Source organism: Lates calcarifer, linkage group LG10 (genome assembly GCF_001640805.2).
Source record: "Lates calcarifer isolate ASB-BC8 linkage group LG10, TLL_Latcal_v3, whole genome shotgun sequence".
Classification (NCBI taxonomy): Eukaryota; Metazoa; Chordata; class Actinopteri; family Centropomidae; genus Lates; species Lates calcarifer.
In genome coordinates, this window is record NC_066842.1 from 13,616,781 (window position 1) to 13,633,018 (window position 16,238).

Sequence of the window (16,238 nt, forward strand, 5' to 3'; positions counted from 1 at the left end):
AAATATGTGTAGATATGCGTACCAAACATTTACAAAGACTGCAGACATACTCATGACTTTACTACACATCAAAACTAGTCACCACCGCCTTTGAAATAGATGGACGACAATAAATTCTAATAAATTATTCATTTTCAGTTTTAAATGGACAAGTGACAGATGTAGTCAGTGCAGAAATCACAAAAACTGCCATGCAGCTATAGGCTCAACAAATTATTAATCAGATTTATTAGAATCTGCTCATGAGTTTTACTTTGTTAGTCACGAAAAAAAAATAGTGCAGGAGTGAGACAAATCCAAGTGAGCCTACAGATCAGTTTTACAACCAAATAAACAACTCTTAACTGAGGGGGAGCAGAAGGGTAATACAAATGACACATTTCAATTCCCAGGGTGACGTACAGCAGAGCTCCAAGTGGTTTTTAGTGCAGTGACTGGCATGCAGTCCACAAAAACACACCTACAGAGGTTGATGTCGTCATGCAGCAAACTACGCCGTGAGCTCCAAACGCACACACTCCAACTACACTAATCCAACGCAGAGAACAATACCATGACAAATCCTCAGAATATAATGTAACAAGCATATGTGCGGCTGCCAGCAGTTACGTTCGAAGCAGCATTGCATCATGATCTAGTTGATGGCTTCCTTGTATTGTTCCAACACTCTCCAGCCAGATGACTTCACCAAACCCAAGTATCTCACAGAATGATATCATTTAAGATGATGTCACCTTCTCTTCCTTGGAAAAATATAAATGATTTATATTTTACTATTTAAATTCTCAAACTTTTCAGGTTGTGATTGCAATTTAATACTTTTAAGAAATGAAACACTGATTTGCGCTTAGCTGTTTCTATCTTTCTCTCCCTCTCTCTCACTCACTCTCTGTCTCTCTCTCTCTCTCTCACACACACACACACACATATTAAAACATACACGCACACTAGTGGTGGTATATGACTAACACTGACGTGTTGGGAATGGAGGAGCCAATTTAACAGGCTCAGGCAATTTTCGCAGGCCAAACCCAAAACATGCAGTGACAAAACGATTTTTTAAAATGTATTATTGCTGGCAGTTATGAGAGCCAATCTCCGGTTTGAGCGCTGCCTTTAGTCTAGCATGTGTGATTACCGGAAGCATGTTCACATTTCAGCCATTTGTCCAGGCATTTGTCAAAACTCACCAAATCCATTTCCTCCTCCTCCGACTGCCCTCAACAGAAGAAAAGAAGAGAGGCAGAGTTACAGAAAAGAAGCAGAGCGACTGGAAAACGCTCTGGAAAACAGCGCCAGCTATCTCTATTTTAAAAGGGACAATAGGGGATATAAAAGAGTGGATGACTTCTGCAGTCCTTGTAAAATCACACTCATTTTGTATCTGTAGGCTGTTGTAATACTCAAGAACCACTTTGTCCAAAGCGTAGGCACCGGATTAACTTTATTTGTCTTTATTTAACATCCAGGTATGAGGCCACAACAAGGTCTTCACTGGCTCTAGTGCAGGACTGCACAAGAGCTTAGGAAATCAGAGTACAGTAAGGCTGCAGAATTGTTCTGGGTATTTACTAATGCTCACCTGATTGTGAATATGACACTGCAATCGCCTCATAATAATCAGAGATTACAGATAAAGTTACTTCACTGGGACCGACAATGGCCGCATAGTGCTGTGCATTTTAAATCCTCCCTGTGCTGAAAGAAGAACCAGAAGCCCATCTTCCATCTTTTCTGTGCTGTGGGACATACTGCGACCAGACCGGGGCTGTCTTAATACCCACACTCAATCAATAGCGGCAGGAAGACACGACAAGGGCGACAAGATATTATCTGGCTCACACCCTGGGCCCATGATTAAGTCTTCATCTACACTCTGTCACACTGAGATGTGATTAATTTAATACCATTATGGCCTAATGACAGGCTGTCTGCAGACCTGCCACAGCCAGCACCAAAATGCTCCGTTGGCTCAGACAGAACAAGAACCAACCTCCCACCACTGCCTAACCTGTTTCAGACCTCTTGCAACACAACCTGTCCCGCTCTACTGATTCCACATGCCGACACGGCAGCGCGCAGTTGTTCAAACACTGATCCAGGCTAGTTGAGGCTCGGCAAAGGAGGAGCACCCACAGTAACCTTAGGTTTATTTACCAAACACAATCATTTTCCTGGCGTGGTTCCTGTTGCTGACAACACCAGCAACATGCTAAGCTGGAAATAGTACTACATTGCTGGCCAGTGTCTGAAAATCCCCCACTTGAAGCGTTTTTATTTATTTTTTTTTAAAATGCTGATTTATGACCAGGAGAATCTAGTTTAGCCTCAGGTGTTCGTTGCGGTCAGAGCGCTCCGCACCTTCATTATTATAATTAGAGAAAGCCTCTCATTTAAATGTGAATAAATGAGCAAGAGTTATGACACCTGGGGTGCAGATTCTTGAAGAACGCAGCACAAGAAGAGGGCTGCTCAGTGGAGGCCTGCAAACACTGGGAGTGAGTTCCACTTGGCAGATAAACATAGTCCTTGGTGATGACAACTTCACTAGCACAGCATGCTACACTGATGTGATAACATCAAAAATGTGTGTAGGTAAAATCCTGCAGAGCATTCTGCTATGAAAGTCTAGATAAACATACTAAACAATGCTCTCCTCTGCCCTGCAGCAGAGAGACTTAAAGGTCCTTAAGTCGGTGATACTCATGTGCAGTGGTGTGTTCCATACTCACCAGCGGGGGCATCATCCCTTTGCTCGACGGAGGGATAACAACCCTTAGGTCTGGCTTGCGGCTTCCCATTCCCAAGTTCCCTCCAGGGGGTGGTGGAGACTTGGTGGGCATGACTTTACCCAGGCCATTGCCGCTGGGTGTACTGAGGAGGCCCGGAGAGCCCCTGGGGTTAACGAAACCATTCCCTGTGGAGATACAAAGCAACAGAAACACATCATCAAACCACGGACTGTGACTGACAACACTCCCAGTCATCAAGCAAACCTCTCGCACAGTGTTGTTTTCCAGCTAGCTGCAGCACGCAGCGTTAAGTGTTTCCAACCCTCTGGGAAGTTTTAATAGACTTGGATAATTATCCTGCACATTTACAAAAATAAAATGTCCATTTCAAAATTGATGAGCCTTTTATTTTTATTGTGAATGATTACATCAAAGTCAGTTCTTTGTATCTTGGGATGAGGAGCAGTTCACTGACAAATGTACTGTGACTGCTTAAAAGAAATAGCTGAAGCCATTACAGTTGAATAAAAACAATAAAAGAACTCTAGATGTGGGTGTCTTTTTTGTTTTTACACTGAGCACACAAATAATAGCAAAATGCTACATGCCTCCCTCACCAGTCGCACCTTGATGTGTATGGCCATTAGTCATTTCCTTTTTCAAAAAGTGAGTACCCACAAACTTATTTTAGCAACCTCCTTACACCCAGTCCATAACTATACAAATATCTCATGAAAAGGATGAATATTATCATTAGGTGAGAAAAGATGATTGAAATTCAATAGGAAATTGTGTTAGAGAAATTGTTTTTGCTGTTATCTGTCACTTGTTGTGGCTTCTTTATCCAAGGATGTTTAGCTTTCTTTTTTTTTCTTTGTTCAGTGGCTCACAGATTTAAGAGATAAGAAGTTGCAAATTAAAACAAATCAATCTGAAGCATAACTACAGTTTCGAAATGTAATCATCACAAATTGAGAGCACTGTAAACTGTCTGCACCTGGTATTTTCATATCTGCCATTTTGTTGTTGTTGTTGTTGTTTAAATACAGATTTCACAATAACATTCATTCTTCCTGGTTCTGTTAGCGTACAGTCACTACATTATTTTTCAAGGGCAAGATTTGGTGTGACTCATCTGAACAAGGTCTGCAGTGGGATTCTGCAGATTCCACAGAAACATACTCAAAACAAACAAACAAACAAAAAAAGAGTGAGTTGTTAACCAAACAAAAGCAGTATTTCAAGTGCACTTGAATTTCAAACTGAATTTATTTTACGTAAGTCTGAGTAAAAACTATACTTTTACAACATACGTCCAAAATGTGTAGAGATCCTGAAAACAAGGGGAAGAGCGAATGAATGGTATCTAACACTGCATCAACAGATCAGTAACACTTCAACAAGTTGCTGACTTCTCCATTGTGTTCAGTGTATCCCAGTGAAACACAAAGTGTGTGCACAACGAGTAGGCTCTTGCGTAGGAACATAATGGAACAATAGCCCCTCCGACTACAGATAAGGACAGCAACAATTCACGGCCAAATAAACAGTTATGACACCTACAATAGTATCTCACAGCTGAATCAACAGTATATATACAAGCAGCTATTGCCATCAACTCTGGCTTTGATCATACGAGACTTGGCTGCTGCAAGAAAACAATGTTTACAGAATTAGCAGAGTAAATGTCCAAGGCCCTAAAAATAGCAAACCTGATTAAACGCAGTGAAGATGTCATTCAGTGGGAATGAGATGTTTGTGCAAATAGAAGTTGATGTGAAGGAATGGGTTGCAGTGTGGCAATTTGGCAAATGAAGTGCTTTCTGATTACAGTCACTAAGCTGTGATATTTCAGTTTTTTAGATTTTGTCCAAAACATGAAGCTAATGTTGAGAAAAAGAAAGTAAAAGAAACAGAAGATATGTTGACTTGTAATAGGTGCAAATACACAGATGTAACAGAATACGTTGTAATGAGCTACTCCATTGGTTAGCATGCACAGTGACAGGGCTAAGGAACTGGTCAGCCTCAAGGTAATACAACATGATTAGTTTTATTATTTACAGCTGCTTTTCTGTTATGAAATAAAAATCTTTTGTGAAAAAGGCCCAATGTTAGCTACTTAACTAGTTAGCTTGTTTTCATTTTTCCTGCCATTTGACTACTCCCATTTGGGATTTCATCAGCAAGAACATATAACAAAACATCTCCCAGTGACACATATGCAAAACTGAAAGAAAGATACTGAATATATAAGTGTACATTCAAATTACATATATCTAAATGCATAATTTAAATAAACTGTGCACTGAAATAAAACTCATGCTGTAAGCCTCAAGTTTATTCCTGAAAAAGGGGTATTTTCCTTATCTCCCTGGCTCTTTCCAAGTAATTGGCAAACTGACAACTCTGTCTATGTGCATCTCTTACACAATCATTTCTTACTGGCAATTAAATACACCTGTTTCTGTAGCCTACGCTGTTCATTGTTCATTGTTTTTTATTGCATTTCTTTTGTAAAATTAAAACAATATTATAGCCGTTCACATTGCACTGGAGTCTTTACCAACATACGCTGGGTTAAAGACAGCGTGACACACTGGACACTTTGCCAGTCCATCACAAGGCAAAGACAGACAGACAGACACTCAGTGCCGTCTTTATTGGCAAATTTAGACTTGGATTAACCCACCTGACTTGCATATCTTTGGAATGTGCTTCTCATAATAACTTCAGATGTCTGAGGATGACTGAATCCCACACTTCTCTCAAATAATTGCCAAGACGGGAACACATGTCTGAACAAATACTCAGACCACAAAGTTAATTCTGAGCCAAGATAACAGCCACAAGTTAAGGCCCAGCCTCTCAGCGGGGACATTTCAGTGGGCTTTTCTGATGTCTGCCCTCATTCTATATTCAGACTTCTCTAACAGATTGGTTGTGCCAATAAATCCTCTCTGGCTGAAAACTGTGCATGTTGAAAGCTGTTTGGTTTCTGTTCATTGTCCTGAATTATTAACACGGTCTGGGAAGAGGCATTACATAAGGCCATGTGTTTACAACTGAAACATTCATTTTAAGTTCAGGGAAAGAAAACACAGTGACTTATTGTGCCCAACATCCCACGTGCGTCAGGTTCAGGAAAGAGAAAATATCTTGATGAATGAGAAGAAATAATAGATGTGAATCAAGGGCCTCAAAAAAGAGAACCATTTTCTAATAGTAGATGCCCTGCACAGTCCTATTGTTGTGTCTCAGAAGCCTGCGACCAAGCAGGATGTGCTGAGAGTAATTTGTTAAGACTAAAGACAGCTGGCAACCAGGTAAATAATTGTTCTGGCCTCCAACTCTTTTCCTAAAAACTGCAGACTGTGGAAAAACTGGCAGACCATTCACATTATTGTTTTTTTTTTACAGCTCGGGTATGATTCATCACCATCCTCCATCTTGGAATACAGGTTACATGGTCAATTAACTTTGGCATGAAGAAATGACAAATTACAATAAAAGAAAATAACTTTCAGAAAGTCAAATTTGCACCAACACAAATTTGGCCCAGCTACAGAACTATTTATTCCATTGCCAGATGTGATCTGATGAACATACAAGTATGCTTTGTAACTGTGTTCCAAGAGCTTGTAATGCTCCAATATTAATGAAGGGATGTGTACAGCTTGGAGACATATTGCATAACAGAGAGCGCTCTTCTTAAATCCTCCCTCTTCACCGCAACTTTCATTCTGAATACGCACCAGTCAAGGACAACAGCTTGTAATTAGGTGTAATTGTCTGAATTGTTGAGAGAAAAGATCTATTATAGAACTGTGCACCAGAGTAACAGCATAAAATCAGACTTAAAAAGATGTTTTTGAAGGTGTAGTGGCTGCTGATCCATTATCTGAGTCAGACGCGGGATGAGAATAACAATGGATGGCTTATTTCAGAAAGAACAGAAATCTGTTTGTTTGAAAAATCTCTCTGTTCACTGTCTAGGTCACATGCAACATGCTTGCAATATATAGGCAATCAACTAATAACTAATATCACTCTTCCAGATCCGACAGTTAAAACAGCTGTCTTCTATTTGTCAGTTTTTCACTCAGCTCTTCTGTACATGCGTTCACTCTCCCCTCTATGGTGACACCATCGAGCAGGAGAGAAGATGTCACACAGGCACATCTTCCCATCTGGCCACTTTGAAAGGCTTCTGCTGCGGTCATAGCTGCTACTTGTGAAAAATCGGAGCTATGTCAGGAATGGTCATCTGACAGCAGGGCTAGAGAGGTTTCTCCTCCCTGTAGCCTCCGCCGCTCTACACACTTGGTACAAACAACAGCTGCAGCATACTCACGCCATGCCAAACGCTGACACCCCCCCTGACAGAGGATCCTAACTCTATCCCAACCCGGTACCACACCCCAAAACTTAAAACCTACCCAGCATTCTCTTTAAAAGGCTGACTGTAAAGTGGTCTTCGTACCCTCTAATCGATGTCTAGTCAAATTAACCCTATATTCTTGTGGTCTTCGGCTAGTTATTATCATTGATTTACACGGTTTTGTAACAACATTCTCCATTTTGTCAGAAATACTATAAGGAACACGGGAAGTTAAGTGACAAGGAAAGAGTTAAACTCCACCTGCCTCCGCCTCTCACACAGCACATTGCAGCCATGACAGGCTGTCCGGTCATTGTGTACCCAGGAGTTAGAGGGATGTCATGGCCCGAATACCTACAGGGTTATGCTGGTCTAGGCATCTTACAGACCCTCTCCAGCCTTTTAAGGGCTGCCAGAGTAGTGGTGATGGTGGTGGGGGGAACAGATGCACCTGTCAATAGATGGAGGGAAACAGGAGGAGGGAGGGCTATGTAGAGGTGACAAGTTTAAAGGAAACGCTGCGTTTATTTATCTGCCAAAGTCAGTTGGACAGCTAATTACCTCACCTGGTTACTGCTTTCAAGCACACACACACTGCACGGTGTGAATGCTGCCAAGCTGAGTTTCCCATCTCTCAGACGTGCATTTAAAAAGCACATCATTCACTTCCTGTGTTGAGAGGAGCAACACATTAAGTCCCTTTGCATGCAGTGAAAATATAGTCAGGCAAAGGCACCATCAGTCAATGATAGTGACAATCGTCTTGAACCAATCACAGATGGATACGCAACTATCCAGCTCGCGTGCTAAGCGGGAGGCCTATTGGGCAGAACTACAGAGAGCTAATGAATCTCTCCGGGAGGACTTACCCGCTGGGCTGGAGCCCGCACCACTTGGCACTGAAAGGTCTGTGGTATCCAGCATGCCACCTAATGAGATGCACAGAGTGATATGATTAACCATCTGCATCCTTCTGCAAACTAGCAGAGCATGTGATGGAGATGCCAGACCAGACATGAAAATGTCATGTAGATCTATCTTCACCGCACACAAAAGGGGAGGCATGTGCTTGCCGCCAGTGTTGTCATGGTGGGGACATATTCACTATATGATTAAAGAGAGCAAAGTCAAGCTAACCACTATGAGGATACACCTTCAACAAGCAATTATTCATTCACTTGGAAATCAGGCATCTTCTGTATTAGAGTCTCTCTTAATTGTCTTGAACGCTCTACCAGTCAGCCACTTTCAGTAGATACACTTAAATGAAAGCACACAAAGCAAATTTTTTTTTTCCACTTCTGAAGTATGCTAAACCAATACGAAACGTGAAAAGGGAAAAAACAATATACACCTCACAGTGAACAATCAAGAAAGAGGAGCTATTGTGAAAAACAACCATTAAGTAAACCCCCTGTGAATAGGTAGGTGTCAACCAATTCTGATATGTGGTTAAATTTGAATGAGGCATTTCACACCTTGTTGCATGTAGTTCTGTCGTATGCAGTGCAGCTGAATCTTGCAAAAGCCATCTGGACTGACTGAGTCAGACCAGTCGTACAAGTACTAGTGTAGACTGACATCATTTTTCCACAATGCTGACACAGTACAAGGTGTGATGATGAGCATTTCAGAGGGTGTGAAAAAACATGCACACACAAATATATCAACCTTACATCCAAAGCCATTTTGGAAAAATAAAATGTAAACTCTATTGTATATGGATTAAAGACAACCACAAAAGCACAGATATTATCTTAAAGGAATAGTTTGACACTTTGGGAAATATACTATTTGATGACGAGATTGATACTGAACCTGGGTCTATGCGTTTAGTATGAAACTGGAAACAAGAGGCGATTGGCCTAGCATACCATAAATAGTAGAAGCAAGGTGAAACACCTAGCCTGGCTCTATCCAAAGTAAAAAAATCCAGAGAGCAACACCTCTTAAGTCTTGTGGTTTTACAGGGGGGGTTATATGCTGTAAATATTTCTTGGCTGGGTGAAGTAACTTCCTGTATCTCCGTCAGCACTGTGAGGTTCCCAGGCAAGTACAGACTCAGAGAAATGCTGGGGGCACAGACTAGCTGTTGGTTATCAAAAAGCTAGGCTAATGACCCCCTGGTTGATCACCAATTTTCACTTAAAAAGTCAAACTTTTTCTACAAACAAACAAAAGGAATGCTGTCAGAATAATTTCAAAAATGCTATAATCACAAAAAAACTATGCATAAGAGTTTTAGTCTACTAAATTAAACTTGGTATGAGCGGTGTGGATCATCCTCATCCTGTGCTGACCAAATGACTAAGCTGTCTTCCACTAACCTGCACTTCCTGCACTGGTGGGCCTCTGGGGGCCTCCACTGGAGCCCACATTCCTGTGCAGAGAGGCTTGCGGAGGGGACAGCATCCCACTATCACTCAGAGAGGCTGTGGCTGCTGCCAGGGACTGGCTGCCCAGAGACCCTCCTGGCTGGTACATGGCATTAGGATTGGATACAGGCACTGCCACATGCATGGAGAAGTTCTGCTGAGGCAATGCTGTGGGCTAGAAGAGGGAGACACACACACAAATAGATATTTACACACAAACACATCCAAAAACCCAAGGTCTGATGATGAGCCTGATGGGGCAGTGGTTGTCATGGCATCATTAACAAAGAGCTAGCCTTGAGGGTTAATAAAAAAAATAAATTCACAAAATAGTCAGGCTGAGCACGCCAAAGAACTGCAAAAAAAAAAAAAAGAGATATACTTGCATTTTAAGAAACATTTCTGCTCAACATCTGAATACTATTGAGTGACACCACACAACCATCAAAAAAAGTTTATTCCCGTTAACATAATACATATAGAATACACACAAATCTTCAGTGCTACCACAGTGCACACAAGACACAGAAAACAAAAATCCAAAACATGCATTCAGGTGATCACTTTGGCATTGCAGCAGTCAGCACCACACATACTTTTTCCCTTTCGAAACACCACTGTCTGTAATGTGTTTCTCAGCACAACAAGAGAGGGGTAGTGGGGATTCACAACTACAAGAATCGTGACTCACTTGCATTTACCTTACAAAGTGCTGACTGCGCAAAGCTTAAGTGAGAATGATAGGTGGCGGTGAGAACATTTTCATCATAGCATTATCCAGTGAGCCAGAGTCAGGGCGTTATCATTAGTTTGTTAATGGCAAAAGTGATGCTCTTCAAGTCAGGAACATAGAGAAAATGACTGCTTAGTAAGCACTATGTTCTTGCACATTTCTAATATTGTCACGCATGATAAGATCACAAAAGATTTGCAGTATTTTAGAGGGTGAGCCAGTGTGGTGCTTGATGACGGAGAGGAAAGATGCTAAATGATAGTGTAGTGTTAGTGTGCTCAGAGAACACTTTGCTGCCAGAACTGTTCAGAGGTAAGAGATGTTTTATGCTAGAATGCAGTGAGAGAAAGAGAATAGAAAGATTTATGAGGAAAAATTGTAAACTTAAATTATCAAGAAATTATGGAAATAATTACATTTTTCTAAACTTTTTTGTTGAATTATGACATGAAAATTAGGTTTGAGATGGAGACGAACCACCCCTATATAACAAAACCTGCAGATCTTTATGATAAACACTGACAATATGTAAGTATTTACTGTAAGTTCCAGATGTGTTTAAATAGCGACTGCTGTTTAATTTGTGATAACATGACTACGATACTAGCACTATAATCTTTCCAGCAGAAGGATGCAACATTTCACCTGTTAATGAAATGTGATCTTATCAGGGTGTGCCAAAATATCAGTTGCAGAACAAATCAACATAAGAAACCAATGCACACCCAGTGAAGTGGGTATCAATCTTAAGCTAAGGTAGTTCTGAAAGAAGTTGAAAGAGCTACTGGGGGTAGGGTAACAAAAAGAGGAAAAAAGTTAAATGAAAAAAAGAGTGAAAATCCTTTTGTGCCACAAAGCCAAGCAAAAACGGTGCATTTACAGTACTTACGATTTTATGATTTCTCATCATATTATCAAACTCCTCATTAATTTTTTTATACTTTTCTTCTGTGTGAGGAGTGAGGACATATGAGGCATCAGGGTCCGGGCTATCACAACCTCTGTGTTCTTTCTTGTTTAGCGCCTGTAGTGAACATCAACATAAAGGACAGGAATCAACACAAAATAGCAGGGGACAAAGGAAGTACTTACACCACAGCGCTTGTACATTAAATCACTCTCTTCGCTTAGTTTGCCGAAATGGTCGTCCATGAGGGGGCTGTGCCCAAAACAGTCATCAGGATCAGGACTAGCACAGTCATTATGGCCTTTGTTTCTCAATTTCTGAAATGAAATTGCACAGTTGAAAAGAAACAGGATACAAGATGTGGCTCTGTGTTGTTGCTGCTTGTTAACTATACATTTCTATCTGAAAAACATCAAGCAAAATAAAAAGCTATTACTGTTGTCCCTTTTATTAATGTTTGTCCTTCATATGTTTTTTTTTTCCTTTTGTTACAGAAAAACAGCTGCTACAGCAATGCTAGGCTAAACTATAGTTCAATACAAGACCCTGGAACAAGGGGAAACTGAAATGTCACTCCATATCCTTTTACCCTTCAGAAGTGTTCAGAGAAACAAAATATTGTCCTCCTCCCTTTTCCTCTCTTTCTCTCTCCTTCTCTACCCCCCTCCACTTCCCAGCCTCCATCCCTCTCTGCTCTTCCTTCCCTCTCGCTGTGAGTGTGTGTTTGCATTTTTCATTATATTTCAGTTATCATGAGCCACCCAGCTGGAAGAAACCCCTGCATAAGAAGATTCTACAGCAGAGCACTTTAGTTTGTCCCAGACTGTAATTCAGTATGGTTGTCAATCGTGGGATCTTATCAAAGCTAATGCATGTGGGGAATAAAATGGATTATCAAATGTGGTCAAAAATGCCTATTCGACCATGAAATTGGGCAATTATTGTAAAAGCAAAACACTCCTAAGTACATAGGGTGGTGTGTTGTGGTGTTATAAAGAGCCTTTTCTAACTTCAGTGGAGAAAAAAACACATGTCAGACAACTAAACAAATAAATTCAACGCTGTGCTCTTTTGCTCACTTTCATACAGGCTGTTCTCTGCTCCTCATTACAGCTCTGAATAGCGGTGTTAACAAGACTTGCTGACAGCATGTGACAGCTTGTGATATCAAGGCAGTGTACATCAAAACATGATTTATGTGTGGCTCTCAAGGTTTCTCTATCAGGCTGCTGCAGGTCCACAGCAGCGCCCTGCCCTGTCTGTGGGCTGCCTCGGAGGCCTCGTGTCTACAGGAAGGTCACTGACTCCTGTGGATGTAAGGGTCAAAGTGTGAGCCAGAGGAGGGTTACCTACACACACTAATGAGACCTTACTCTCTGTTTCTGGTCTTCATCACCCAACAAAGTGGAAAATGTGTGTGTGTGAGCAAGAGGGAGAGAGAGAGAGAGAGAGGGAGAGAAACAGAAAGTATATGAGTAGGAGTATGTGGTGCGTATGTGCAATGTCTGTGTGTTCAGTGTTTGTGTGTGTGTGAGACGGAGGGGTGGTGAGGGGGGGTTAGGGGGTTATTTCTACAGCTGCTACATCCTCTGACAGCGGTGTGACAGTACGTTTAGGTCTGTGCAGACAATGTGGCTAACCCAGGGCTGCTCACCACAACCTCAGTGTAAGTCACATTTCCTAAAACCTGTGCCATGGCCTTATGAGACTCCTGCATAATATCATTGCTCATTAATACAGGACGCAGCTAAGTCTCTCGCCGCTCGCTCCATACCCACGCATTCATGTGCGTGAGATTTCTAAGGTGACGGTACTGTACATTTCTGGGCGTAAAAACAATTTTAATCTACAGCGTACAGACACAAACGTGACGCTATGCACAGTTGAGACAGAAATAAGGAAGTTCAGAAAAGCACCCACATTTCTTCAAACATAAGCGTCCACAATGCCCAGAGGAGAAAGAGAGAGAGAGAAGTCCTCTGGATAATGAATGGCCTGCACTGTACCACAGATGCATTACTGTTTGGTGTGGTACAGAGCAGTGGCATTCTTCTCATTCTAAGAAAACGCCTTGCTGGTTCATTTCCTGTTTACTGAACGAACCCTCCCTAGTTAGGGTCCTGAAAGGCCTGTGTTTACTGGGGTTAAACTATGCACTTTCTCCACCAGCGAGCCAGAGATCTGATCTCAACCTGCAAATTTAAGCTCCAACCTGCTCATTATGTGAATATCTTGGTCGGAGTGGTCAGGCACGGCTGTGCGAGATGGGAAGGGCTGCTCTACTTTCACAACAACCCTGGCCAGCCTTCAGTACGCCGCACCCACTGGCCCAAGCCATTTAGGGAAGGGTTGCAGCAGCACAGTGGGTGAGCAGGAACCAGACAGCAAGCGGACAAGGGCAGGCAGCACTAAGATCTGTTCCACGATACATGACGGGAGTCAGTACAACACATATTTTCCTCTAAAAGATGCACTGAAGCTGCCATGCAAGGTGCTGTGTAAGCACGGCAGTTGGTGCGCAAGAGTTAATCACCTCTGTGCAGATCTAATGTATATAACACCGAAGGCCTGGGAAAGCATGGCTGTAATTCTCTGTTAAATGACTTGGCATGTTTTGGGTGTCCCACAGACGCTGCCCACAGCTCCCAGTAAATGGATCACTAAATCAGCACATGGCCAAACAGGTGTCCCTCTTCCAAACACCTGTCAAGACCTGGCTCCCCATGCTGGCCAATCAGAGGCAGCCGCGCAGAGACATAGCCGTAGAAGGGACCACATGTAGCCCTGAAGGCCACCCGACCCCGGATCAACTTTGCTCTTACAAGTCAATGCAGCAGACTGCTCCAGACACTACAGCGTTCTGACCTAGAAAAAGGGGGAAACTTGCTACACAATCAGCATGCAAAAAAAGGAAAAGATAACTTGAATTATGAATAGTTTGAAGAAAGCAGTTTCAAAAAATGCCTCTCAAATGTTGAATCAAGCTGTGGGGTTTGTATTTTGGAAAGTAAAGTTGGCTGGATGTGAATACAGCTGAGGTTGGGATTTTTCAGTAGCAATTCTGATGAAAGATATGGGCTGTTTGTTGCGGGAAGGGGGCCACAGAGAGTATAGACAAGGGAACTTGTGTAATCTATTCACAAGGCCCTGAGAGGCTCACACAAAGATGAGTGGCACCAAGGCCAGCTGCTATTTTCTCACAGCAGTCCAAACCTGTATTGATAGAAATTTGGCTCTTCAAATCAAAATGAGACTGAGTAGCTGACGTCAAACCAACTGGACACTATTGTCTGTGTTTGCCTGTAAGTGTATCTGTCAGTTTGTCCTGTGTGATACTTCAGCTTCTCTTAAAGAAGCATTTTCCATTGCAGGAGGCCTTGAAGCTTACTTGTCCTGAAGAAAACATCTGTCCATCATCTCTACCTGAGCCCTGACTGCAAACCAAGCTGTAACCATGGGGAACAACCAGCACAGTAACTGCCTCTCCGGGCTTGCAGCACATGGTCAGAAAAGGAGGCTGCAGTGAGAGGCAACCTGACATACCACTTTGGTTTGAAATCAGTGTGAATTCTCCTTTAAATGTAATTCCACACAATGAGTACCTTAAGAACTGTTATTAAAATGTATAAGCATTTCTTCTGTTCAAAAATTTTCATCATTCATGCTCAATTCTGAACCCTAGATTATATACTCACATTTTTTGTTTCAAAATTGAAGCAAACACTATTCCACGGATTAAAAATAAAACTCAAACCATTGCGTAAGCCACCTCCATCACCTGTTTCTTGAGGAGCACTTTCAGTGAAATGGGCCCAAGCAATTTACTCTGCTGCTGTGAGTCTTGGAAACCCATTTCACTCTGATGCTCTCCCTCTCTTGTGTCAAGAGAGCTTTCTGCATTTAACTTATTCATGTACTGTACAGTACTGTATGTGAATAGAAGGCAGGGTGAAAGGAGAAAGATAGTAGTTAGGTATAAAAGCTGAAGTTCAAAATTGTGGGGGAGACAGCTGAAAGGAAGGCATGAAGAGGCTGTTTCTATAGTCTCCTCCATTGTGCCTGAATCACAGCAAAAGGCTATACTTACTTACGCGGAGATTTTGTTGCTGGTGGAGCACCACCTGACCTGCGCCTTGTGCACTGCAGCTCGAATTACAGGCCCCTCAACGGCAAGACAGTTTGTAGCGTAATGGCAATACAGCAGGAAATTACACAAAATGCTCCAAAAGTGGAGTACATCATGAATGTTTAATGCATGTTGTGTTTGTTCCATCCTTCCCTAAAGTACATAGAAGCTATATTTTAACCGGGTGTAGTGAAGTGGCCTCCCCTCACCTCATTTCAGCCGGGTTGCTCCCAGCCTCTCACCCCGCACTGATGTGAATTAGCCCTTGTGCCCGCCACTACACTAAGCAAGGTAGCGTGCTAATCCTCATGACATCACTATTGTGTCCGGGCTGTTCCATCTAATGTGCTTATCAAAGGGCTTCTTTGAGTGTGAACGCACTAGGAAATCAGCATGGGGAGGCGGCTGATAGGAAGGCTGTTATCTGCTAAGGAATATTTCTGCTCTTATATAATATCTTAAGAGACTTTCTCCACCATCGTGTCCCCTGCTGTAGTGTCATTCTGTAGTCTTTACTTGAGGGGAATAAAAGCATCTTTTTGTTGGTCGTTAGGAACTGTACACCACGGCCAATGCAACATTAAGTTACTGTAATACAAACAGCCTTCTTCTCCCTCCTTTTCCCACCACATATTGTGAATTGGGAGTGGGGGGGCTATAAGATAAGGAGACCTCTGCAATTCCAAGACATATCTTGTCTAATCTCATGACCATTACACATTAACGAGCTGACTGATATCAGGATATGAGACTGGATTCATGCCCTTCCTTTGGTTCACTCCATTGTCCAGTTACTGAGTGGACAGGAAGAGCAGCGGGAGGGGGCAGGCTCTCAACTCGACCGTCCGCGTTTTATTTTCATATTGTTGTCTTGCAGCTGTTAGAAAAACAATACACAGCACATAGTGAGATTCAATCCCACCTGACATCACAGTGACAATGGACAAACCAAAGTGAGGTAAGAGCTCAAAGTCCGTGGGACAT

The 16,238-nt window shown here is 42.2% G+C and overlaps 1 protein-coding gene across 10 annotated transcripts in view; it reads right to left on the reverse strand.

Moving 5' to 3' along the window:
• Positions 1-16,238, reverse strand: part of mef2aa (myocyte enhancer factor 2aa) — an 86,617-nt gene that overhangs the window by 4,621 nt on the left and 65,758 nt on the right. For 3 of the 10 annotated variants that reach the window (XM_051073388.1, XM_051073389.1, XM_051073390.1), the window contains 5 exons: positions 11,111-11,245; positions 9,441-9,663; positions 7,983-8,042; positions 2,733-2,917; positions 1,191-1,214 (listed from right to left, as the gene is read on the reverse strand). In XM_051073388.1, the coding sequence (XP_050929345.1) occupies positions 1,191-1,214; positions 2,733-2,917; positions 7,983-8,042; positions 9,441-9,663; positions 11,111-11,245 (627 nt within the window). Of the gene's footprint in view, positions 1-1,190; positions 1,215-2,732; positions 2,918-7,982; positions 8,043-9,440; positions 9,664-11,110; positions 11,246-11,313; positions 11,446-16,238 lie in introns of all 10 variants that reach the window. The other 7 variants (XM_051073391.1, XM_051073393.1, XM_051073394.1 and 4 more) reach the window with 7 other exon arrangements.